The 25,850-nt window shown below is 35.6% G+C and overlaps 1 protein-coding gene across 1 annotated transcript in view; it reads right to left on the bottom strand.

Moving 5' to 3' along the window:
- LOC131765446 (putative selection and upkeep of intraepithelial T-cells protein 1 homolog) overlaps positions 1–25,850 on the bottom strand; it is a 111,959-nt gene that overhangs the window by 37,274 nt on the left and 48,835 nt on the right. Inside the window, 4 exon segments of the mRNA XM_059079088.1 lie at positions 1,320–1,444; positions 3,205–3,243; positions 3,246–3,479; positions 5,061–5,408. Of these exon segments, the coding sequence (XP_058935071.1) occupies positions 1,320–1,444; positions 3,205–3,243; positions 3,246–3,479; positions 5,061–5,408 (746 nt within the window).

Genomic DNA, 25,850 nt, shown 5'->3' with positions numbered 1-25,850 from the left:
TGAGACAAAGTTATGCACTAGTCCTTGTATTGTCTAGGTTCAAAATAGGCCAGAGTAGGATAGGTCTGGAGACGTCTGAACTGCCTAAGAGATCATAAGAGTTCTGGAAGTAAGAATTTCATCAATGGAAGGGTGGTTAGACAACATTTTGTTTAAAATCTTATTTAGCACATGTCGTGGTGTCAATTGGCTATATAGTCTTTCCATGAAAATAGTCTATGAGGGGGGTGCTTACTACCACAGGTCGTGCCCAGTCCTCTGCTGGAGAGTATTATGCACTCTCTGCTGGAGAGTATTATGCACAGTCTAACTTAGCGTTTAAAATATGGGATGCAAAGACTCATGAGCATCATGGTGGCATAAGATAGCCCTCATTTTTATCTCCTCATCAACAACAAAAATGTGGCATCCATGCATAAACAGAAGTACATCTATAGGATTTGTGGGACACAGCACCATACACCAAGGGACCCGGGAGGAGTCTTGCTCACCTGTGTGTCAGGTAATAAGCAGACAGTATTTGGTACCTGCTCTGGAACATACAAGAGACTGTGAACTGTGGCTCCTCTCAGCTGTGCTCCTGGAGAACATGCAGAACATTGACCTACCAAGGAGAGAGTCTTTGTGGAAGTCCAGGTTTTCAGGCAGAAAGAGACCTCAGAAGAATGTAGTCTTGAAAGATAGAGCTATACTAGAAAGGATCTGTGCATTTGAAGCTTTTAAAATTGAGCACACCCTGAAATCAAACAGCTATTTTATTGTGTCTTACAATTTTCCCCCAAATCCTCCTAGTCCATTTCCCCCAATACAACATAGTTGAGATGGATGAAAACTTTCTCCCTAGGAAGGGTAGGCCACCTGGTGTAACTCTCCCTGCATGTTCTATTTTCCTGATGCCGTGGACTGTTAAGTGACCTCTGCTCAGCTCTTTCTGCCCTGTGTAATTAGCACTTTATTTCCTGCCCCTGATAGGGTCATTGGACCATTTAAGGAGTCAAGTAAGAAATATGTGTAAACTGTGTTACATGTTAAATGCTAAGTGTTAAAAAGATCTCCCAGTTTGTTGGGAAAGTTATCACCATAAGGGAAAACAAAGGATTTCAATTTGACTGAGGTACGAGAAAGCCCAGACTTTCAGATAAACAGCATTGTCAGAAGCTCCATGGCTAAAGAATATCTAGGACCAAGGAATGATGAAGTGCGTATGTCTAACATTTGTCCCAAGAGTTTAGAACTTCCAAAAGTAGATGGGCTTGGGAATCAAGGGTCAGGCAGCTTTAGCTCTCCCATCCCCACTTTATATCTCCTGCCCTTCAAACCCACTTACCTTGTAATCTGTAATATAAATCGACACTGGGCATCATGATAAATGTCAGCAGCAGAACCAGAATTATGACCAGAATCAGTATCCAAATTGTATCCCATGGAAACAGTTTATCGGAAATAGATTCATCCAAAGCATTCAAGACTCCATGACAGTGGGATATTAGACCTAAGCCAGTTGGGGGAGGTAGTTATAATTGGGTGAGTGAAAAGTGGCAAAGGGTCCGGAGTGGGACTGAACCAAGTGTGATTAGTTTGAGACTGGAGCAAAGGTGAATGAAGGCTGCTCACCCCAATTCTTCCCATCCATTCTGTCTCATGTTCTCCCTAAGGCAGAGCTGGGTTCTTCCTACTAAGCCTCAGACCAAGTCAGTCCTTCATTCCTTAAACACAAAAATGTTCTAAAAGTAGTAAACTGCTAAACCTGTTGGGGACTTATTCCTATTATAATAATCTTGAATTAGGATACCCCTCTCAGCATCTGTCCAACATTAATTTCACAGACATATACAAATACTAATACATGTACATTTACTTAGCAGTTTCCAAGGCACTCATTTTATTTTATTTCAATCATTCAAGTATTGATTATTTATTACTTACCTACTATGTGCCATGCTATATTTGAAGAAACTGGGGTATATTACAACAAAGATCTCTATCTTCATGTTTTAGAAAGGGAGATAGATAAGTGACAATAAACATAATAAATAAGTTACATAGCAGGTTAAAAGGTGATACTACTATATAAAAAAGAAAAATTAAAAGAGGGTAAGGTGATAGGAAATGCCAGATGGAGGGGGTGGTAAAGGTTGCATTTTTTCAAGTTGGTTTGTCAAAGTGGTCCTTACTTACAAGGTGAGATTTGAGTATAGATTTGAAGGAGATAGGTAATTTATTGGAATTATAGCATTCTGGGAAAAGGGAACAACTGGAGCAAAGACCCCAGGCAGGAGAAGTTCTCTCACAGTTGGGGAACAGCTAGGAGTTCTGTGTGACTAGACTAGAGGAGACACAGAGAATATTAGGGGATGAGGTCAGATAGGTAACGGGGACAGAGATAGTGCAGGACATTGTGGGGTATTTTACTTTGAATAAAATGGGGAACAATTACAGGGTCTTGAACAGAGGGTGACATATATTTCATGTTTTAAATGGATCCTCCTATCCATGTGTTGAGAATATGCCATAGTGGACAAGAGAAGTAGTAGGGAGAACTTTTCAGTTGCTATTGCCAATGTTCAGACCATGGGTGATGGTGACTCAGACTTGGAGGGCAGCAAAGGTGGTAAGAAGTGGTGAGACTCTGGGTATATTTTAAAGGTAAAGCTAGTATTATCTCTCGACACGTGATGTAGAATATGAGAGAAAGATGGGAGTCAAGGATGACTTCAAGGATTTTTTTTCTGATAAAATAAAAAGAAGTGTGACTGGGAAGGCAGTAAATCACACAAGTTGACAGGTGATTAAGAGTTTAGTTTTTGATCTGTTTGATTCAGGGTATTTACTAGACTCCCACACTGAGATGTTGAGTTTAGAGATGAGACTAGAGTTTGGGAGAGAGGTCTGGGTAGAAGATATCATTCGAGGAATTCTTATCATATAGATTTTACATAAAGCCATGAGACAGAATTAAGTCAAAATAGAGAAAAAAGACTCAAAGACTATGCCCTGGGAAACTCATATATCAAGAAGGCAGAGTGAAAAAGATGAAGTCACAGAAGAGAATAAGAAAAAGACAAGCAAGATGGGGAACAAAGCCAAGAGAATATAATATCCTAAAAACCAAGTGAAGAAAATGTATTAATTTTTCTCTTTAGTTTATAAATTTGATGACAATGGCCATCATTTGAAGAACAAACACACAGATCTCACCTGATAGGACAATGCTTGTTCCTTCCTCTTGACCAGTTACAGGTGTCGAAGGTAGCAAGTGACATTCCCATAGGAACTCCATCTTAGAAGAAGGGCCATCTTCAGGCTGAACGATTTGTCAGTATCCTGTGAGTGAAATTTTGATGAAGGTAGAATGATCTCTCCTCTGCTGTCTCTCCATTCCATTTGAGGTTGCAGGAACCAACCTCTTGAATTACACTCCACTAAAAGACCTTTGGTGTTTGGAGGATGCACAAGAATCCGCATTTCCAGGCTTGTAGCTGGTTGGAAAGAAAGGGGAAAACAATATTTAGGTGAAGGGATGGGGAAACATAAGAGAGAAAGAATAGCCCCCTTTTTCTACTTTAAACATTATGCCCTTAGATATACTGATAGTCAAGCACTGTGGGGTCTGATTGCTTCTATAAGCTAATCAAAAGGGAAAAAAGCTAAGACAGACTGAAGGGTTATGATATCTAAATTAACAACCTGGTCCTAAAAAGTCAGGAGAGGAAATGCCTGTTTGTTTCATTTATTCACTTAGTCAGTCAAAAATATTTATTGATTATTTACTAAATCTAGGAGACTGGGCTAGGTCCATGGGCACAATGATGAAGAGAAACAATCGAGATCTCAGTCCTCATAGAATTTATAGTGTAACATTTTTTCTTGTATCTTCATCATTAGTCACATATGAGCTATCATAATTTATTAATAAGCAGTAAATAGCATAAAGGCAAGTTTGCAACTTTAATTGAAACTTTAATTTATGTGCTCTTTGAATAAAACAGGTAAAGCACTACTATTATCAAAATAAAGCAGTAGATATCAGTTTAGAGAAAATAAACAAGTTTTTGAAAAATTTCAGGACATTGGTGGGGATGTTAAGAATTGCCTAATGCGTGGGCAAAAAAAGAATGAGTAGAGATTCAAAGAGTTACTCTAGAGCAGCTCTATCTGATAAAAGTTTCTGCAATGATGGAAATATTCCATATCTGTGCTGTCCATTCAGTAGCTTTTTGCAACGTGAGACTTTAGCACCTAAGATGTGGTCAGTGATCTCTTCTTGGCCTTTTGGCTAAGATCAAGATGTGGTCAGTGAGACTAAAGAACTAAATTTTCAATTTTATTGAATTTTTTACTTTAAATTTTTCTTAATTTTAATTTAAATATAAATGTAAGTAGTCACATGTGGCTAGTGGCTATCGTATTGGTTAGCTTAGCTCTAGGCAATACAGATGAGAGTCACTATAGCTAATGAAAATGTTAAATGTGAATGGGCCTAAGACCCTACCCTTGTGCCCTCACATTTGGAAGCCTTTCAGTTTACTTCAAGTCCTCCATCTTGCCACCATTTCTTTGTTATTCAGAAAACTAAGACTGAGGTGATATTGGAGGACACAGAAGATTATAGATGAAGGCTTTTTGAACTAGATTTAAGAACTAAGTAGTCAGCAAATTGAGTCAGGGAGAAATGGGAATAAGAATGATCATTAAGGAGACAGTTGTAAAGATTTAGGTGGTTTATAGAGTCTAGTTTTACTAAAGTGTTGTCAAAAATAATTGAAAAAAATAGTAACAAATCCTGAAAGGATTCTGTTGATACTTTAAAGATCTAACAGTGCACATGGATGTGGGAAAACAGACAGTTCTTGCTGATAAAAGTAATATGTGCACAGATACAATTTGCATTCTTAATCCTACACTCTTCCCCATTTAAAGACTAAATGCATGAATTTGAACTTGCTAACCAAACCCTGTAATACGAAATGGTCAGAAACACTAAGAATATTCCTAATACTCAGCCTCAGATGGGTTGAGAATCGTGGATGCATAGAAGACTCAGAGGGATCCATCCTTGCCTGTGACCTTCACTTCTCTGATGGCCTCATCACAGAAATCACCATTTTTGAAGAAACAGTGGTACCACCCATCAGCAGCAGCATTCACATTAAAGATCCTGAGGGTCACCTTACCCTCTCCAGTGGCTTCTTTCAGGAGCTCTGTCCACTCCACATACTTGGAGATGGCTTCTCCATACAAGTCTTTACCATTCTAGTACAGGTGAACAGGTTTTGTGTAGTGGTTCCAGAACCAGCGTATTTCCATGTGTTCTGCACTCTCTGGTGGGGACAGCTGGCTACTGAACTCAACTTTTCCACCCAATGGAGCCAAGAGTGGCCCCTGTATGCCATTCACTGTGAACTGCTCTGTGAAGGAAAACAGAAACCAAAAGGTGAGAGTATGAACCAGGTGTCACTGTGTATTTGATTCATACCTGTACGTGATGAGTTCCTAGCTTTCTAGGTATCAATGGGTTCTTAACATTCCTTCCAAATACCACCTATAGGACTGCCTTACCTTTTTAGTCTTTCCAGAGAGTCCCAAAATTTCCCTTTTATTTGATTCTCTTTAAATAGGATTAAGATAGAAATTTCAAGAAAATAAAGAAGAGACCAGTTAAAAGAGGGATATTCCATCAGGCTCAGTCCTTAATAAAGATCTCTGAACTCACTAAGTGCCTAATCAAGTAATGTAGACTGACTGGTTTGCACAGGCAAATGAAGTCTTCTCTAAAAAATATGTGTGATCATTACTCTTGCCTTTTCTCTTAACCTCAGGCCAACCACCAACCATTTTTATTTCGACTGAAAAAATCCACACTGACCCTGACATCTGATAGATTTCTCTTTTCATCCCTTTAAAACTCAAAAATTTATTTCTGGATAGGGCTTTTTTATTTTTATTTTTAAAAATTCTATTGGACTATAGTTGATTTATAATCATAAATTGTATTAGTTTCAGTTGTACAGCAAAGTGAATCAGTTACACATATACTTCTATCCACTCTTTTTTAGATTCTTTTCTCATATAGGTCATTATAGAGTATTGAGTAGAGTTCCCTGTGCTATACAGTAGGTCCTTATTAGTTATCTATTTTATATATAGCAGTGTGTATATGTCAATCCCAATCTCCCAATTTATCCCTAACTCTTCTTTCCCCCCCGGTAACCATAAGTTTGTTTTCTACATCTGTGACTCTATTTCTGTTTTGTAAATAAGTTCATTTGTACCATTTTTTTAGATTCCATATATAAGCGACATCATAGGATATTTGTCTTTCTGTCTGACTTATTTCACTCAGTATGACAATCTCCAGGTCCATCCAAGTTGCTGATAAATGCATTATTTCATTATTTTTTTTATGGCTGAGTAATATTCCATTGTATATATGTACCACATCTTTATCCACTCTTCTGTTGATAGACATTTAGGTTGCTTCCATGTCTTGGCTATTGTAAATAGTGGTGCCGTGATCTTTGGGGTGCATGTATTTTTTCAAATTATGGTTTTCTCTGGAGATATGCCCAGGAGTGGGACTGCTGGATCATATGGTAGTTCTATATTTAGTTTTTTAAGGAATCTCCATACTGTTCTCCATAATGGTTTTACCAATTTACCTTCCCACCAACAGTGTAGGAGGGTCCCGTTTTCTCCACACCCTCTCCAGCATTAATTGTTTGTAGATTTTTTGATGACGCCCATTCTGACTTGTGTGAGGTGATACTCCATTATAATTTTGATTTACATTTCTCTAATGATTAGTGATGGTAAGAATCTTTTCATGCATTTTTTGGCCATCTGTATGGATAGGGCTTTTTTAGGAAAAGATATTTTCTCTGTATCCCTTAAAGGATTATATTTCACTTTAACATATTATGTAGGATCTCATTGTGGGGAATTCTGCTCCATCTAGACTATGCTCTCTCACACTTTTGGTGGGGGATTGTAATCTATGGACTCAGAGAAAAATAAAAGTTTACTAAGTTATTAATTTATTTCTTCCAAATGAGTTTCTTAGATTTTTTTCCCCAGATTAGAAAGCTACATACCATACAACTCATTGAAGGAGAAAATATGACTTGGATGTATGGTAAACCTTTATGTAATAAGGAACAAAATATATTTCTTTATTCATGTAAACATTTAAAATTTATTTCTTTGTAATTATGTAGTATTACAGATTCATAATGAAATACATTAAAATACAGAATTATTTAAATGAGGAAAGTAAAAGTGTCCAAAATTTGCATGAGAGAGGAATAGTGCTCACATTTGGACACACATCATCCAATAACAGAGTAGGGAGGAAAGTAAAGACAAGTTCAGATACCGCTAAGATTGCAATAATTGCTAAAACACATTGAGCACTTACAATATGCATGGAAATATTCTAAGCATGAAAATTTTAAGTAAATGAAAAATGATATACCATGTTCGTAAATAGGAGGAATCATTTCTTTAAAAGTTTCAAATCTTTCTCCCCCAATAAATTATAATTTCAGGATAGTTCCAATATCCAAATAGGTTTTTTTTCCATAAATTGACAAATTGACACAAATCAGTGTTGATGTGCAAAGGCTGAAGAATTGCCAAGACACAACTGAGGGAGAGGGAGAGAGGGAGGATGCACACGAATAAGGAATATGGAAGCAGAATGAACAAGGGGAAGAAGAAGAGAAAATATAATGGAGGCTGAATATATAAAAAATCTTTAATATAAATTGAACCTTTTTTTTCTAATTAGGATTGTTAAGGTATTAAATCACAATTTTTTTAGCAGTGAAGTTTGGCAATTTGAAGATTAGTGTAATGTAGTAATTGTTAAATATTACTTTAAACAAGTTTTTGAATTTGGTTTAATAATATTTTATTTAATAGCTTTAATTTTACACCCATAGTGAAATTTATCTTTTTTAAGAATTCATTTGTCAGATTGTGATATCAGAATTATATAGTCAATGTGATATCATCTACAATTCTTCCTACTTTTATTTATACTCTTGAGTTCCTCACAAAGCATGAAAACTGTAAAATTTTGAAAAGTGCAACAATAAATCTAGATTCTGTGTTGTTTTGGGATAGTTATTCAACAAGTATTTTTCCCTTTTACAAACTCAAATGGACATTGACATTAAATGGTTTACTATATTTTCTTGAGCAAAATTTGGTAAATATTCTTTTTTGTTTTTACATAAAACTGTCCAATTTATTAACATTACCTCATTTAATAAAATACTTTTTAAATGATCAGTCAAGATTAATTTTTTGAGAATATATCAATTTTAAGCTTCCTTTGTTGAGGGTGAATTCTCTTATTGTTCCTGAAGACGACTTAATTTTGTACTTTACCAGAATTGTAGCTCATCAGACTGTTTCCCTTAAGAAATATGATATACGATTTCCATTGCTGCTGTTAAGAAAACTGCTACCACTCTGATAGCTGTTCCTTCATTGATAAACATTCTTTCTCTCAGACAGCTTTTAAGATTTATTGCACTTTAGTTGTAATGAATCTATGTATGAATTTATGTTTCTTTTTCTAACTTAAGCTTGATAGTGCTTTTTGAATTGGATAATTCTCATCTTTCTTCAAGTACAGAAAATTCTCACCAAATAAATGTTTAATTTTATTACTTCTTTTATTCACTATATGCTCTTATAAAGGTTCTATGTTCCACACAAAACCTCTCAACTATCTTGGATATTACCAGCAGATGTCCTAAACCACCACCGCCTGCTCCTACGGGTGTCCCCATGTTAAAATATTTCATTTTTTTGTTTTGCCTTTCTGATACAACTGGGCTACCACAGATGTTCTTTAAGTTTAGAGAGTCAGACATTCTCAAAGTTGACATCTAGTTCCTGACTAGAATAAGGTGTGGGAATAGGACACATGTCAGACCCTCACATTTTTGTCCCCATGCCACTCATTGAGGGGAGGATGCAGACAGTGTTGAAACTCTAGGATTCTGTTTCCCCCACATTAAGGCCTTCTTGTCTCTCCCAATCCCTTCTGTTATATCACCACTTGAAAAAGACCACCAAATAAATTTAGGTTTTCTCATCCTTGAGGCCAGAAGAGTCTCAGTACCAATGTGTCAACTAATTAATTGATTGATTAATCAATTAACATATAAAATATTAAAAATTATTTTGTATGTGGAAAAGAATACTATTTTGGTGTAAACTGTTTAATCCCCTTTTTATGTTATGTTTGTATAATAATATTTGAAAATAATTTGAACTATTTGAACACTGCCAATGAAGTTAATTTATTCCCTTAAACAATTAAACTTTAATTATGGATCCAAAACACCGATTATTTTGAATGTGTTTTAAGTGCATTATGTAACAAATAAAATAGAGTGATTACAAGCTAATTACCACAGTTACCTTTATATCTATTATAAAATAATAACGATAATTTCCTCATTATTTTCTACTCACTTTTATATCTAGCTGGATATATAATTTGATACATTTTAAGGTTACATAATACATATTTTCATAAATATTCAGGTTTATAACAATCTTACAGGAAACAAAGAAAAAAGTGACAAATTATTCTCAAAGATATAATGGAAAATATTAGAGCATTTTCTATTAAGAACAACTGTAAAGCAAGGGTAACTCAGTGTGGAAATTTGAGGTCATCAAATAAAAATATCTTTGAACTATTTCATAAAACAAAACATGTTTTCTTTGTTTTGTTTTCTATAGACTTTTATAGAAAAAATTTTTTTTAAAAAAGGTACTGAGCATGGAATAGTTGTACGAGATAGAAAAATGTATAAATATTATCATTTTTGAAAAATCTGAATTTGGCTCATGAGACAAGAGCTCAATGAAACAGTTTATAATTTCAAATACATAGAGGAATTTAGTTTATGACAAAAATGAAATTTGGTATCAGTACAGAAGGATAGATTATTTAATAAATTGAAGGACCACTGGGTGTTTTTTGGAAAAAAAAGTTAGATTTCTGTCTAAATTCTTATAATAGAAATCATTTTGCATAGATTAATTTGCAAACAAAATAAATAGAAAAAGTGGCTGTATAACTTGGAACATGGCCTAGAAAACTCTTTCTAAGCAAACACACCAGCTGGAAACCATGAATAGAAGAAATATTGAATTATGCAACAGAAAAATAAGTAAATAAATTGAATTATAAAGGTCGATAAAAGTATAACAGATCAAGTATTAATTCATTAAATTAAAATTTTAATTCATTAAAATAAAAGTCTGCTCTGGAAAAGCTTTTTTTTTTTTTAATCTGCAAAAGCTTTTGTTATGAGAAAGGAAAGATAAGTTACAGGCTGAGAAAAACATATTTGCAAAAGATATATCAGATAAAGGATTTGTCTCCAAAATACAGGAGTCCGTCCTTATCTGCAAGGGATACATTCCAGGAACCCAGTGGATTCCTGAGTCCACAGATAGTACTGAACCCTATATATACTATGTTTTCTCCTATACATATATACCTATGATAGGGTTTAATTTATAAATTAGCCACAGTAAGAGAACGTCCAAATTGCCAACATTTTTACTTTTGTGCTTTGGGGTCATTATTAAGTAAAATAAGGGTTACTTGAACACAAGCACTGAGATACTGTGACAGTCGTTCTCATAACCAAGATGTCTACTAAGTAATTAAGGAGTGGGATACCCTGGATGAAGGAATGATTCACATCCTGGACGGGACAGAGCAGGACAGCATGAGAGTTCATCAACCTACTCAGAATGGCTCCCAATTTAAAACTTATGAATTATTTCTGGAATTTTCCATTTAAGTTTTTCAGACAATGGTTGATCTTGGGTAACTGACACTGCAGAAAGCAAAACCACGGATGGGGATGGAGACTACTAAATACAAAGTCTCTCAGAACTTAACAGTAAAAAAACCCCAATATAAAAATGGATAGAACATCTGAACAGACACTTCACCACAGAAGATATATGGATGGCAAACAAACACAGGAAAAGGAGTTCAACATCATGTGTCATTAGGAATTGCAAATTAAAGCAATGAGATATTACCAAAAACCTATTAGAATGGCTGAATTCAAAACACTGACAACATCAAATGCTGACAAAGATGTGGAGCAAAAGAAACTCTCCTTCATTGCTGGTGAGAATGCGAAATGATACAGACACATAGGAAAACAGTTTGGCAGTTTCTTACAAAGCTAAATATGTGCTTACTATACGTTCTAGTGATCAGGCTTCTAGGTATAACACAAATGAGTTGAAAACTACATCCACACAAAAACCTGAACATAAATGTTCCCAGCATCTTTATTCATAATTGCCCCCAAATTGGAAGCAACCAATATGTCCTGTGGTACATTTAGACAATGGAATATTATTTAGTGATAAAAAGAAATGAGCCATCAAGCCACGACAGGACATGCAGGAACGTTAAATGCATATTGCTAAGTAAAGAGGCCAGCCTGAAAAGGTTATGTATTATATGATCCCAATTATATGACATTCTGGAAAAGGCAAAATTATGGAAACAGTGAAAAGAGCAGTGGTTGCTAGGGGTTTAAGAAGAGGGAGGGAGGAATACGTGGAGCATAGCGTATTTTTAAAGTGGTTCTGTATGATTCAGAAATGGTAGAAACATGGCATTATGCATGTATTAATGTAGTAAGTTTGAGGATTTCAGGGCTGATCAAGGAAAAAGATATGACCACGAGGTGGTGGTAGCACACAAGAAGCCTTTATTTGAGCAGCGCTTTGACAGGGTTTCACAGGTGGCAGTCCCCACAGTATGAGACCATTTGGAGGCACAGGGGACACCATGCAGAAGGGGAGGAGGGCAATGGAATTCCCAGGGGAGAGATGGGTTAGAGAGAGGGCTTATGTGTCTAGTAATGTCACTTCACAAAACAGTGAAGAGTTGAGGGCTCTGCAGGGCAGCAGTGGCTTGGGTTCTCTGTAGCTACAGAGTTTATCTTACCTATGGCTAGCAGATGTGCAGTTTCACAGGACACACAAAGAAGACAGACATTACATAGCTAAAAGTGTGCTTATCAGGGATATATTTAAAACAATTGGATGTGTAAAAATTTGAGTTTGGCACTGGCAGGCTTTTGAGCTAATGGGTCTCAGCCTGATTTAAAGAAGTAAGTAACACAGGGTCAATATACAGAGGCTACTTATTTTCATTTATATAACAGGTTGTTAAAACCCAGAGAACTTTACAACACAAAGTGTGAACTCTAATGTAAACTTTATTTAATAATAATTTATCAATATTGGTTCATCAGTTGTAATAAATATAACACACTATGGCAGATGTTAGTAGTTGGGGAACCTTTCGAGGGACTGGGTGAGGAAGGGAGAATGGGGTTGGTTATATGGAAACTCTATGTACTTGCTGCACATTTTTTCTGTAAATCTAAAACTGCTCTAGAAAAATAAAGTAGTAAAATTTAAAAAGCCAATGAAGATAAAAAGGAGGAAAAAATAAACGGGGACTTGGGAAATGTCTTAATTTACAAAATAAAAAGTCAAAAACCCACCCCCTCTGGATGTTCAAAATATAATTAATATGTCAACAGACTGAATTATAAACTGGTCAGAAACATGTGGAATAGGTATAAGAGATAAAAATTCCTAAAAATTTAAGAGTTCTTAAAAAGCAATGAAGGAGGGACTTGTCTGGCAGTCCAGTGGTTAAGACTCTGCACTTCAAATGCAGGAGCCATGGGTTCAATCCCTGGTCAGGGAACTAAGATACCATGTGCTGCATGGCGTAGTCCCCAAAAATTAAAAAGTAAAAGGTGATTCTTTCATAATTAAGAAAAAAGCAATGAGGGGAAAACCAACAGTACAAAGGAGACATGGAGTAAAGACCTATCTATACAGGCAGTTCAGAGAAAAGAAATAAATTTCTCTGAAAAATATTCAGTCTTGTTAATAAAAAGGTTAAAATACAATCACTATGAGAATTTATTTTTCACCTGTAAGTTTGGAAAAGATAAAAAACTCTGATACCTGTAATATCTGAGATAGTGATACCATCTGTTGGTAGAAATGTAGATTAGCAACTTAAGGTCTTATTTTGGAAAAATGTCTATTCAGGTCCTTTGCCCAATTTTTTAACCAGGCTTCTCCTTTTTCTTTTTTCCTTTCTTTTTAGTTATTGAGCCCTATGTGTTTCTTATATATTGAATATTAACCCCATATCAGATATGTGGTTTGCAAATGTTTTTGTCTCCCATTCAATAGGTTGCCTTTTCACTCTGTTGATTGTTTCCTTGGCTGTTTAGAAGTCTTTTGGATTGTGCAGCTCCACATCTATTTTTGCTTTTGTTTCCTGTGCTTTTGGTATCATATCCAAAAAATAATTGACAGGACCAAAGTCATGAATATTTCCCACTATGTTTTCTTCTAGGAGTTTCACAATTTCAGGTCTTAAGTGTACGCCTTCAAACCATTTTGAATTGATTTTTGCATATGATTTCAGATAAGGGGCCAATTTTATTCTTTTGCATTTGTATATCAGTTTTTCCAAAACCATTTGTGAATAGATTATCCTTTCTCTGTTGTGTGTTCTTGGCACCTTTGTCAAAGATTACTTGACCATATATGTATGGGTTTATTTCTGGGCTCTATATTTTGTTATATTGGTCTACATGCTTGCCTTTGTATCAGTACCATATAGTTTTGTTACTGTAGCTTTGAAATGTTGGCAGGGATTGCATTGAACCTGTATACTCTTGCAACATTTATTGAAGAATTTGCATCATTTGTTCTGTAATGTTTTTCATTTCTACATTTGGCTGATTGCATCTCTGTCATTTTGTATAGTGTATTCATCGTGTTCTTTTATTCTTTTGTGTTCTTGTAAGGTGGACGTTAGAATAGAGGTTTCATCAGATTCAGGTTTGTTTTCTTCTTCTTCTTTTTTTTTTGCCAAGAACAGATCATAGGTAGTATTTTGTTCTTAACATGCAGAATAATATAATCTCTGGTTGTCTCTCTTTCTGTGATATTAGCAGCCATTGATGTTCAGTGACTAGGTTATTAATATATTTTCAAATTACTTTATTTAAATAAATTTGCAACCATAATATAATTATTTATTTATTTTTAAATTAATATTTCATTGATTAAATTGTTTTTCATATTTCTTATATATTATTACTTATCTAATTTTTTAGATATTCTCAATTCCATTTGGGGAAATTTTTTTCTTAAATAACTTTCATAGAGTCTACAGAAACGGTGCATTCTGTAAGTTCTTGATTATTTTTTGTTCTTATTTATGAGAAATTATTTGGAATGGGCAAAATTGTAGGCTCAAAATGCATTTTGCCCTCAGAATTCCATATACATTGTTATTGTTTCTTCTAACATCTACTGATGCACATAAGATTGTCAATGTTCATTTAATATTATGCTCATTGAAAGACATTATACCAGAAAAACAATGAGAATTACTCATAGCTTTATGAATTGCAATCTGATTACAGGAAATTTTGAGGGGAAGATCATATATCTGAGGATTTTTTGGCCCTCATTTATATCAGAAATAAAGTTTTGGTGACAAATCAGAAGCATCTCTGGCTTAATACTTAGTACTTGGGATTCTTTGGCTGAACAAAAGTGGAGAAATGGTGAAATTTGTTCAAGGAAGCAGGGTGAACAGAGTTAAATAATGTCCAAGTAGGATCAAGTCTTAGTAATTTTCAGTGAATGGAATAATATATGAGCAGGTAAAATTGATCTATGTGGAAAACAATGTCACAAAATGTGCTTGGAGAGATGTGCATTGTGTTCTTCTTTTTGGGTGCTGGAGATAGAGATGTCAACAGTAAATTTGCCCTATATATTGTAGGAGTAGGGTGATAAGTCTGAGAATCACAGCTATGATTCTGTATGTTTACTAGCCGAAAGAAAGGGCAGAAGAAGTTTGAGTTACTCTTTGATTTCAGACTTGAATTGCTACAACATAACCTTAGTTATTAAGTAACCTTAGTATATTAATGTATAACTTGACAAAACATAGTTTGGGACTTTGTCTTTTCTCTGGAAACAGGATGAACCTTGGGCTAATAACCAAGCAGCAAGTGGGGCTTTGCAGGGAATGGAAAATAAATATGTGCTGGAAAAATGACAGCCTCAGAGTCATGACCCTCCCCGCCCACTTTCCTCTTAGTGTCATGCCTAAAACAATGATAAGTAGAGTGAAAAATGCCTTTGGACAAGCTATCATCTTTGCCATATCCCACATCCAGTCATTGTACAAGGGAAACAAAGGATCTGAAATAGAGACTGAGGAAAGTGCAAAAATTAGGAAATCAGTTGAGTCGTGAATTAGGGGGAGAGAATATTAGAGAAATAACATTTAATATTACTAGTACTGAGAATTTATTCTTTAGAAGTCATTCTACCTCTTAAAATGGGCTAATTCAATTAATTCTTACACCTATATAAGATAGATTCTTTAATATCTTTTTGTTATAATCCTCTTCATTATCAACTTTGAGTTGAGTCTATAATGAGATGAAACCTTTGGGGACCTTGGGATGAGTAGAATGGCTTTTGTGTTTGGGAGGAATGTGAATCTTTGGTGGTCAAACAGACTGTTGTAGACAAAATTGACCCCTAAAGATATATGTGTCCTGGGCTTCCCTGGTGGCTCAGTGGTTGAGAATCCGCTTGCCGATGCAGGGAACACGGGTTCGTGCCCCGGTCCGGGAACGATCCCACATGCCGCAGAGCAGCTGGGCCTGTGAGCCATGGCCGCTGAGCCTGTGCGTCCGGAGCCTGTGCTCTGCAACGGGAGAGGCCACAATAGTGAGAGGCCCGCTTATCACAAAAAAAAAAAAAAAAAAAAAAAAAAAAAAGATATATGTGTCCTGATCCCTGGAACCTGTGTATATGTTACATTACACGGAAAAAGAGACTTTGCAGAGATAATTAAGGTTATGAACCTTAAAATAGGGAGATTATCCAGAATTATTTAGGTGAATCAATCTAGTCATATGAGTCCTTAAATCAGAGACTTTCTATGGCTGAAGTCAGAGAGATGTGGCAGAAAGAAAAGTCAGAGAGATTCTATTGATGAAATGGCTTGACCCACCACTGCTGGAAAAGCCACATGGAAAGCATGTGAAGAAATCCAGGCAGCCTGTATTCCTCCAGCTGACGGTCAAGCATCGGCAAATCACATATCTGATAAAAGACGTGTATCAAGAATATATAAAGAACACTTATAATTCAACAGTTAAAAGATAAATAACCCAATTTAAAAATTGACAAATGATTTAGATAGACATTTATCCAAAGAAAATATGCAAATAGCTAATAGGTGCAAGAAATTCTGTTCAACATCTTTGCTTATTAGAGAAATGAAAATCAAAAACCCTACTGAGCAATGCTTGAGCTCACCAAATGTATGTACACACCAGGATGGCTATAATGAAAAAGGCAGACAATAATAAGTGTTGCTGAGAATATGTAGAAATTGGAACCCTCATACATTGGTGGTGAGAATTTAAAATGGTAAAGCCAATCTGGAAAATATTTTGGCAGTTCTAAAATAAATGTGAAATATAGAATTAATGTGATCCAGCAATTGCATTCCTAGGTATATATCTAAGAGAAATGAAAACATATATCCACTCAAAATATTATACTCAAATACTCATAGTGGAATTATTAATAGTAGCTAAAATTGGAAACAAACCAAGGAACATCAACTGATGAATGAATGAACAAAATGTTCTATATTCATATGATGGAATATTATTCAGCAATAGAAAGGAATAAAGAACTGGTGCATATTACAGCATGAATGGACCTTTAAAACTTTATGCTGGGCTTCCCTGGTGGCGCAGTGGTTGAGAATCCTCCTGCCGAAGCAGGGGACATGGGTTCGTGCCCTGGTCCGGGAGGATCCCACATGCCGCGGAGCGGCTGGGCCCGTGAGCCATGGCCACTGAGCCTGCGCGTCCGGAGCCTGTGCTCCGCAACGGGAGAGGCCACAACAGTGAGAGGTCCGCGTGCCACTAAACAACAACAACAACAACAACAACAAAAAAAACACTTTATGCTAACTGAAAGAAGTCAGTCATAAAAGAGTAAATATTGTTTGATTCCACTTATATGAAATGTTCAGGAAGAGCAAATTAAAACTGAGATGTGAGATACCACTAAACACACTAAGCTAAAATTAGACTGATGGAACCCCAAATTAGAAAACATGAGGAGTAAGTGTTCTCTTATCCATTGCAGGTGATGTGTAAATTAGTACATACACTTTAGCAGTTTCTTATAAAATTAAACATACACCTAAATTAGGAATAAATTCCTAAATATTTATTCAAATGAAATATAGGCCTGTGCATGTTGTGGTTCAGGCTATCTAGCATGAGGAAGGGAAGAGAGGGAACAGAGAAAACTCTGCTAGTGACCACCCTAATTCACTAAAATTCTCTTCTGTGATTTGACAGCAATGCGTCAAGTAAAATAAAGCATTTCTTTGCCTCGTTTAGATGGCAATTATCCTATATATACATATCCCTTAGAAACCTCTAAACTATAAACTGCTGTGCCGAAATCATGCTTTTGAATATTACTATATTAGTTTATCAATTTCATCTCTAAATGATGACCATATTTCATAATTTTTCCAAGGAAGGATTTCAATGTTTCATAAGCTTCCTGAAATTTAAGAGGTATATGTGAGTACTGCAACTGGATTTATGCTCAACATTATATTTTCAGAGTAGACTCTAAGCCCCAAGTTGATAAGAAACATTGACCTAGAGTTATGAATGCACACCAGTAGTGACCACAGTAAAGTAAATTAGTGACTGGACCTAATCATATTTTCTGAAGCCAGAATGTTTCTTTCTCCTTAGAGCAGAAGAAGCTATGTCCTTAAAGTGCAGTTGAAAACGCTGGTAGCAGTCAAAGCAGCTTCAGTCCTTGACACGCACAACAATCTTAGTTCTAGAATTTGGTCCTCTGAGAGTTCACCTAAACCACCGATCTTCCTGGTTATGAGAAAAAGTTAAACAGCTCTGGCTAAACAACACCTAGGAAACAGATTTCTAGGGAAAGGAGAGCTGTTAAGCTCTTAGTAGTAGTCGCCGCTGCTAACCTTATTTACCTCTGCTCCGGAACTTCAGATATATAATGAGCATTCCAGAAAAGACTACAAAACACAGTAATTGAATGATGCTTGAGCTCAAAAAAACAAATGCAGTCATATAGGAACACTAGAACAGGGAGAGTTAGGATTAATAAATGAGAAATGCAAGAATGTGGGGTATCACTGACCTCAGAACCGTTATCAGAAAAAGCGTAGTCATTACCCCATGCCCACTCAACCCAGGTAGGGCTAGGATGTGAGTTTACTTTGTGGGTAGTGGCAGACCCTAGTAAGATTGGACTTAAGGACCTAGCAGGACTAAGAGGAGTTTCTTTTCATAATTCTGACCACCTAACCTAGCACCAAATTAATCTGGCCGGGGGGAACTGGACAGCTGCCCTAGGGATCTTCATTAGATTTTTGGGAGTTCTGAAGGTTGTGGGATTAGACAGATGTAGCAGTGGTGACACTGAGTTGACTGAAAAAAAAATAACCTCACTTTAAACCCCTCAGCTTCAATTTCCCTGTCAAGGGGCTCATTTCTATAAGTTTAACAGAGATCATTAAAATGTTTTACCATATATTACAAAAATATTTATCCATTTATTCTTTAATTTATATCAACTTCCTGAAGAAAATGACCAGAAATAATGAGATACTTTTCAAAGAAACTGAACTGGAGTAAAATTATGATCTCAAGTCTTTCGAAGACTTTCTTGGGGAAGACAGAGAAGAGCTACTCATTGATATAATTGGTAGAAATCATTTATCAATAGATTTTACTTCCAAAATGAAGAAAATTCCCATGATAACTATGGAATAGACTTGTCTCATGAGTTAATAACCTCCTCAATCATTAAGGTTTGAAAGCAGAAACCTGAAACCAATTATTGCAAATAAGCATAATGATTACAGCATGAGAATTGGAGCCAGAGACATCTGCTTTCCAATATCGGCTCTACCACTTATGAGCTATGAGACTCATGACATTTTCATCTATAAAATGGTGACAATAATAGCACTGCCTTTTAGGATTAAATTAGGTAAATTCTATAACATGATTATTACAATGCCTAGCATAAAGTAGGCACTCAATAAATGTGGTACAGTGTTTTGTGGACTAAGTAAGGAAGTGGGCACAATAGATTATATCTTCTCCTTTGACTCACCTCCTTTAAATTTTCTGTTCAGGCTCTAGATTCACGTCCCCCACCTAGCAGTTTATCAACTATATATAATCTATTTTGTTTGAACATAAGTTGGGAAAAGGGTTGTTCTTAAAAATGTCTATGGAATCTAAAAAAAAAATAGTTTCTGAAGAACCTAGGGCCAGGAAAGGAATAAAGACGCAGATGTAGAGAATGGACTTGAGGACATGGGGAAGCGGAAGGGTAAACTGGGATGAAGTGAGAGAGTGGCATGGACATATATACACTACCAAATGTTAAACAGATAGCTAGTGGGAAGCAGCCGCATAGCACAGGGAGATCAGCTAGGTGGTTTGTGACCACCTAGAGGGGTGGGATAGGGAGGGTGGGAGGGAGGGAGACACAAGAGGGAAGAGTTATGGGAACATATGTATATGTATAACTGATTCAATTTGTTATAAAGCAGAAACTAACACACCACTGTAAAGCAATTATACTCCAATAAAGATATTTAAATAAATGTCTGATGTCCTTTTGCCTGATGGGTCACTATCACTCAGTGATATAGTCACTCAGAAGGGTGATAACCATGAAACCAGATGGAAGAGTCTGGTTGTAAAGGACTTGTTGGTTTATAAACCTATCTCTTTTTCATGTTGATGTTGTTCAAGCCCTTGAAGGGAGGTGGTGTCTTGAAAGCTAATGGGAATCTATGTAAGCAAGAAGACTGTGATCAAATTAAGTGTATCTTAGAGCAAGACTCCCAGGATGCATCCATCACTAAGTGATTTTGAGTAAAGCAGATGCTGGATTCTCTTCATGTTGATTGAATAGACTTTTACCTAAGAGAGAACGCACTCCTTCGAGGGCATAGAACACTGGAATTGTTAATAAGAGATGAGAGAGAGTGTGGGTCTGAACAACTCAGGAGATGTCTATACTGACCTTATTCCTAAAACAGCACTGCTCTGGGAAGCTCATAATTGAGAGGTGTGAAGTTCAACACTTCTAAAGTGAGAAGCCCTAAATCTTCCTACGTAAATCTAGGTATTCATTGACAAAGGTCTTACAGCTTTGCCTAAACACCCCATGTAACTTAGGCATCACATTAAGAGAGATTCCCTTAATGATTCCACCCTTGTTGCAGCAGTTACATTTTGTGAAACACTGACAGCAAAGGATCCCAATAGTCCAAAACAATATCACGCAAAGAAGCGAAACGAAAAATGTTATCCAAATGTGGTCTGGATTAAACAGGGAACCTGAAAGAATTTGAAGATCAATAAACCGACAACACGGAACACCACTGGATTAGAAATTTTACTGCTAATTAAGCAGGATTCCCCTTCAGGTCCTGTGTTTTCTTTACTTTTTTTGTATCTTTTTTTTGTATTTAAAGATCAGTGGAGCTGTTTTAGTGGTAAGTACAGAGCCTGGAATTGAGCTTCTTTGGGTGATAGAATTTAACTTGAGGCTATAGTTGATTGAAGGAAGTCTCTCTCTCTCATCTCTTATTAACAATTCCAGTGCAAATGCTTCCTAATCATAAAGGAAACAATCAAGCAGAACTCTACACCATGCTGGTGATTGAGAAGCTCAAGGGCTGCAAGACAGCGTCAAAACCGTCTCTAGTCTATTCTTAGGGTGTGAAGATAATGGAGACAAATAGACCTTTCTTAACTTTTATGATTTGCATTTCTTGATAAGGTCTCTAATACTAGGCTTATACAGTGTATTCCTTAAAATAAAAATGTGTACTGTTTCAGTTTTAGCACTTAACTTCTAACCTATATGGAATTTATCTGTATATAGTTATATGTATGAGTCTTTTTCTTCCAGATGTATAGATAATTATTCCAACATCTTATAGGAACTTTTTCATCTTTCTTTTCAATGCACTAAACTTTATACTTCATAATTTGTTATACACTGTTTCTTCATGATTTGGATCTCTTTCTACCCTTCCTAATTTTTATCATTGACACAATGGCCTACTCCTGTGACTGTACATAATATTCTATGGTTGGAAATTAACACAAAGTATTTTTAACATTTTTTCACAATTACTTTATTATAGTCAGTCAGTTTCTAACCTGATAAAGGAAATTCTTCCTCATTTTCCTTAAAAAAATTTTTTTTGCCATTTACAGATATTCATTGTTCCATACTAGCTTCAAACTTACTTTAACCAACATTAAAAAAAATACTTCCAAAGGATTTCTTTCTGGAATGTCTTTATTTATTTTGAATTTTTCTTTATACAGCAGCTTCTTCTTAGTTATGTATTGTATACATATCATTGTATACATGTCAATCCCAATCTCCCAGTTCATCCCACCACCACCCTACCCCCCACTATCCCCCCTTGGTGTCCAAATGTTTGTTCTCTACATGTGTCTCTACTTCTGCCTTGCAAACCAGTTCATCTGTACCATTTTTCTAGATTCCACATATATTCGCTAATGTATGATATTTGTTTTTCTCTTTCTGACTTACTCTACTCTGTATTACAGTCTCTAGGTCCATCCATGTCCCTACAAATGAACCAATTCCTTTCCTTTATGGCTGAGTAATATTCCGTTGTATATATGTACCACATCTTTTTTTTTTTTTTAACATCTTTATTGGAGTAAAATTGCTTTACAATGGTGTGTTAGTTTCTGCTTTATAACAAAGTGAATCAGTTATACATATACATATGTTTCCATATCTCTTCCCTGTTGTGTCTCCCTCCCTCCCACCCCTCTAGGTGGTCACAAAGCGCCGAGCTGATCTCCTTGTGCTATGCGGCTGCTTCCCACTAGCTATCTATTTTATGTTTGGTAGTGTATATATGTCCATGCCACTCTCTCACTTTGTCCCAGCTTACCCTTCCCCCTCCCCATATCCTCAAGTCCATTCTCTAGTAGGTCTGTGTCTTTATTCCTATGAGGTGATACCTCATTGTAGTTTTGATTTGCATTTCTCTAATGATGAGTGATGTTCAGCATCCTTTCATGTGTTTGTTGGCAATCTGTATATCTTCTCTGGAGAAATGTCCATTTAGGTATTCTGCCCATTTTTGGATTGGGTCATTTGTTTTTTTTTGATATTGAGCTGCATGAGCTGCTTGTAAATGTTGGAGATTAATCCTTTGTCCATTGATTCATTAGCAAATATTTTTTCCCATTCTGGGGGTTGTCTTTTTGTCTTGTTTATGGTTTCCTTTGCTGTGCAAAAGCTTTTAAGTTTCATTAGGTCCCATTTGTTTATTTTTTAAATTTTTATTTCCATTTCTCTAGGAGGAGAGTCAAAAAATATCTTGTAGTGATTTATGTTAAAGAGTGTTCTTCCTATGTTTTCCTCTAAGAGTTTGATAGTGTCTGGACTTACATTTAGGTCTTTAATCCATTTTGAGTTTAGTTTTGTGTATAGTGTTAGGGAGTGTTCTAATTTCATTCTTTTACGTGTAGCTGTCCAGTTTTCCCAGCACCACTTATTGAAGAGGCTGTCTTTTCTCCATTGTATATTCTTGCCTCTTTTATCAAAGATAAGGTGACCATATGTGTTTAGGTTTATCTCTGGGCTTTCTATCCTGTTCCATTGATCTATCTTTCAGTTTTTGTGCCAGTACCATATTGTCTTGATTACTGTAGCATGGTAGTATAGTCTTAAGTCAGGGAGTCTGATTCTTCCAGCTCCATTTTTTTCCCTCAAGATTGCTGTTATTATTCAGGGTCTTTTGTGTCTCCATACAAATTTTAAGATTTTTTTCTAGTTCTGTAAAAAATGCCATTGGTAATTTGATAGGGATTGCATTGAATCTGTGGATTGTTTTAGGTAATATAGTCATTTTCACAATATTGATTCTTCTAATCCAAAAATATGGTATATCTCTCCATCTGTTTGTGTCAACTTTGATTTCTTTCATCACTGTCTTATAGTTGTCTGAGTACAGCTCTTTTACCTCCTTGTGTAGGTTTATTCTTAGGTATTTTATTCTTTTTGTGGTAATGGTGAATGGGATTCTTTCCTTAATTTCTCTTTCTGATCTCTCATTGTTAGTGTATAGGAATGCAAGAGATTTATGTGCATTAATATTGTATCCTGCAACTTTATGAAATTCATTGATTAACTCTAGTAGTTTTCTGGTAGCATCTTTAGGATTCTCTATGTATAGCATCATGTCATCTGCTAACAGTAACAGTTTTACTTCTTCTTTTCCAATTTGTATTTCTTTTATTTCTTTTTCTTCTCTGATTGCTGTAGCTAGGATTTCCAAAACTATTTTGAATAATAGTGGTGAGAGTGGACATCCTTATCTTGCTGCTGATCCTTGAGGAAATTCTTTCAGGTTTTCACCATTGAGGATGATGTTTGCTGTGTGTTTGTCACACATGGCCTTTATTGTGTTGAAGTAAGTTCCCTCTATGCCCACTGTCTGGATAGTTTTTTATCATAAATGGGTGTTGAATTTTCTTAAAAGTTTTTCTGCATCTTTTGAGATGATCATATGGTTTTTCTCCTTCAATTTGTTAATATGGTGTATCACATTGATTGATTTGCATATATTGAAGAACCCTTCCATCCCTGGGATAAATCCCACTTGATCATGGTGTATGATCTTTTTAATGTGCTTTGGATTCTGTTTGCTAGTATTATGTTGATGATTTTTGCATCTATATTCATCAGTGATATTGGTCTGTAATTTTATTTTTTTGTAGTATCTTTGTCTGGTCTTGGTATCAGGGGGATGGTGGTCTCATAAAATGAGTTTGGGAGTCTTCCTTCCTCTGCAATTTTTTGGAAGAGTTTGAGAAGGATGGGTGTTAGCTCTTCTCTAAATGTTTGATAGAATTCACCTGTGAAGCCATCTTGTCCTGGACTTTTGTTTTTTGGAAAATTTTTAATCACAGTTTCAATTTCATTACTTGTGATTGGTCTGTTCATATTTTCTCTTTCTTCCTGGTTCAGCCTTAAAAGGTTATACCTTTCTAAGAATTTGTCCATTTATTCCAGGTTGTCTATTTTATTGGTGTAGAGTTGCTTGTAGTAGTCTCTCAGGGTGCTTTGTGTTTTTGCTGTGTCTGTTGTAACTTTTTCTTTTTCATTTCTAATTTTATTGATTTCAGTCGTCTCCCTTTTTTTCTTGATGAGTCTGTCTAATGGTTTATCAATTTTGTTTATCTTCTCACAGAACCAGCTTTTAGTTTTATTGATCTTTGCTATTGTTTTCTTTGTTTCTATTTCATTTATTTCTGCTGTGATCTTTATGATTTTTTTTCTACCTGCTAACTTTGGTTTTTGTTTGTTCTTCTTTCTCTAGTTCCTTTAGGTGTAAGATTAGATTGTTTGTGAGTTTTTGTTTCTTGAGGTTGTATTGTATTGCTATAAGCTTCCCTCTTAGAATGGCTTTTGCTGCATCACATAGGTTTTGTATCGTAGTGTTTTCATAGTCATTTGGCTCTAGGTATTTTTTGATTTCCTCTTTGATTTCCTCATTGATCTGTTGGTTATTTAGTAACGTATTGTTTAGCCTCCATGTATTTGTGTTTTCTACTTTCTTTTCCCCCTGTAATTGACATCTAATCTCATAGCATTGTGGTTGGAAAATATGCTTGAAATGATTTCAATTTTCTTAAATTTACTGAGGCTTGATTTGTGACCCAAGATATGATCTATCTTGAAGAATGTTCCATGTGCTCTTGAGAAGAAAGTGTAATCTGCTGTTTTTGGATGGAATGTCCTATAAATATCAATTAAATCTATCTAGTCTATTGTGTCATTTAAAGCTTGTGCTTCCTTATTAATTTTCTGTCTGGATAATCTGTCCATTGGTGGAAGTGAGGTGTTAAAGTCCCCCACTATTATTTTGTTACTGTCTATTTCCTCTTTTGTAGCTGTTAGCATTTATCTTATATATTGAGGTGCTCCTATGTTGAGTGTATATATATTTACAATTGTTATATCTTCTTCTTGGATTGATCCCTTGATCATTATGTAGTGTCCTTCCTTGTCTCTTGTAACAATCTTTATATTAAACTCTATTTTATCTGAAATGAGTATTGCTATTCCAGCTTTCTTTTGATTTCCATTTACATGGAATATCTTTCTCCATCCCATCACTTTCAGTCTGTATGTGTCCCTAGGTCTGAAGTTGGTCTCTTGTAGATAGCATATATATGGGTCTTGGTTTTATATCTATTCAACAAGCCTGTGTCTTTTGGCTGGAGCATTTAATCCTTTCACATTTAAGATAATTATTGATATGTATGTTCCTATTACCATTTTCTTAATTGTTTTGGGTTTGTAGGTCCTTTTCTTCTCTTGTGTTTCTCACTTAGAGAAGTTTGTTGTAGATCTGGTTTGGTTGTGCTGAATTCTCTTAGCTTTTTCTTGTCTGTAAAGATTTCAATTTCTCTGTCAAATCTGAATGAGATCCTTGCTGGGCAGAGTAATCTTGGTTGTAGGTTCTTCCCTTTCATCACTTTAAATATATTATGCCACTCTCTTTGGCTTGTAGAGTTTCTGCTGAGAAATCAGCTGTTAACCTCATGGAAGTT

The sequence above is a fragment of the Kogia breviceps genome, chromosome 1 (assembly GCF_026419965.1).
Source record: "Kogia breviceps isolate mKogBre1 chromosome 1, mKogBre1 haplotype 1, whole genome shotgun sequence".
Lineage (NCBI taxonomy): Eukaryota > Metazoa > Chordata > Mammalia > Artiodactyla > Physeteridae > Kogia > Kogia breviceps.
The sequence above is the reverse complement of the archived record's forward strand: the minus strand, read 5'-3'. Positions and strand labels throughout refer to the sequence as shown.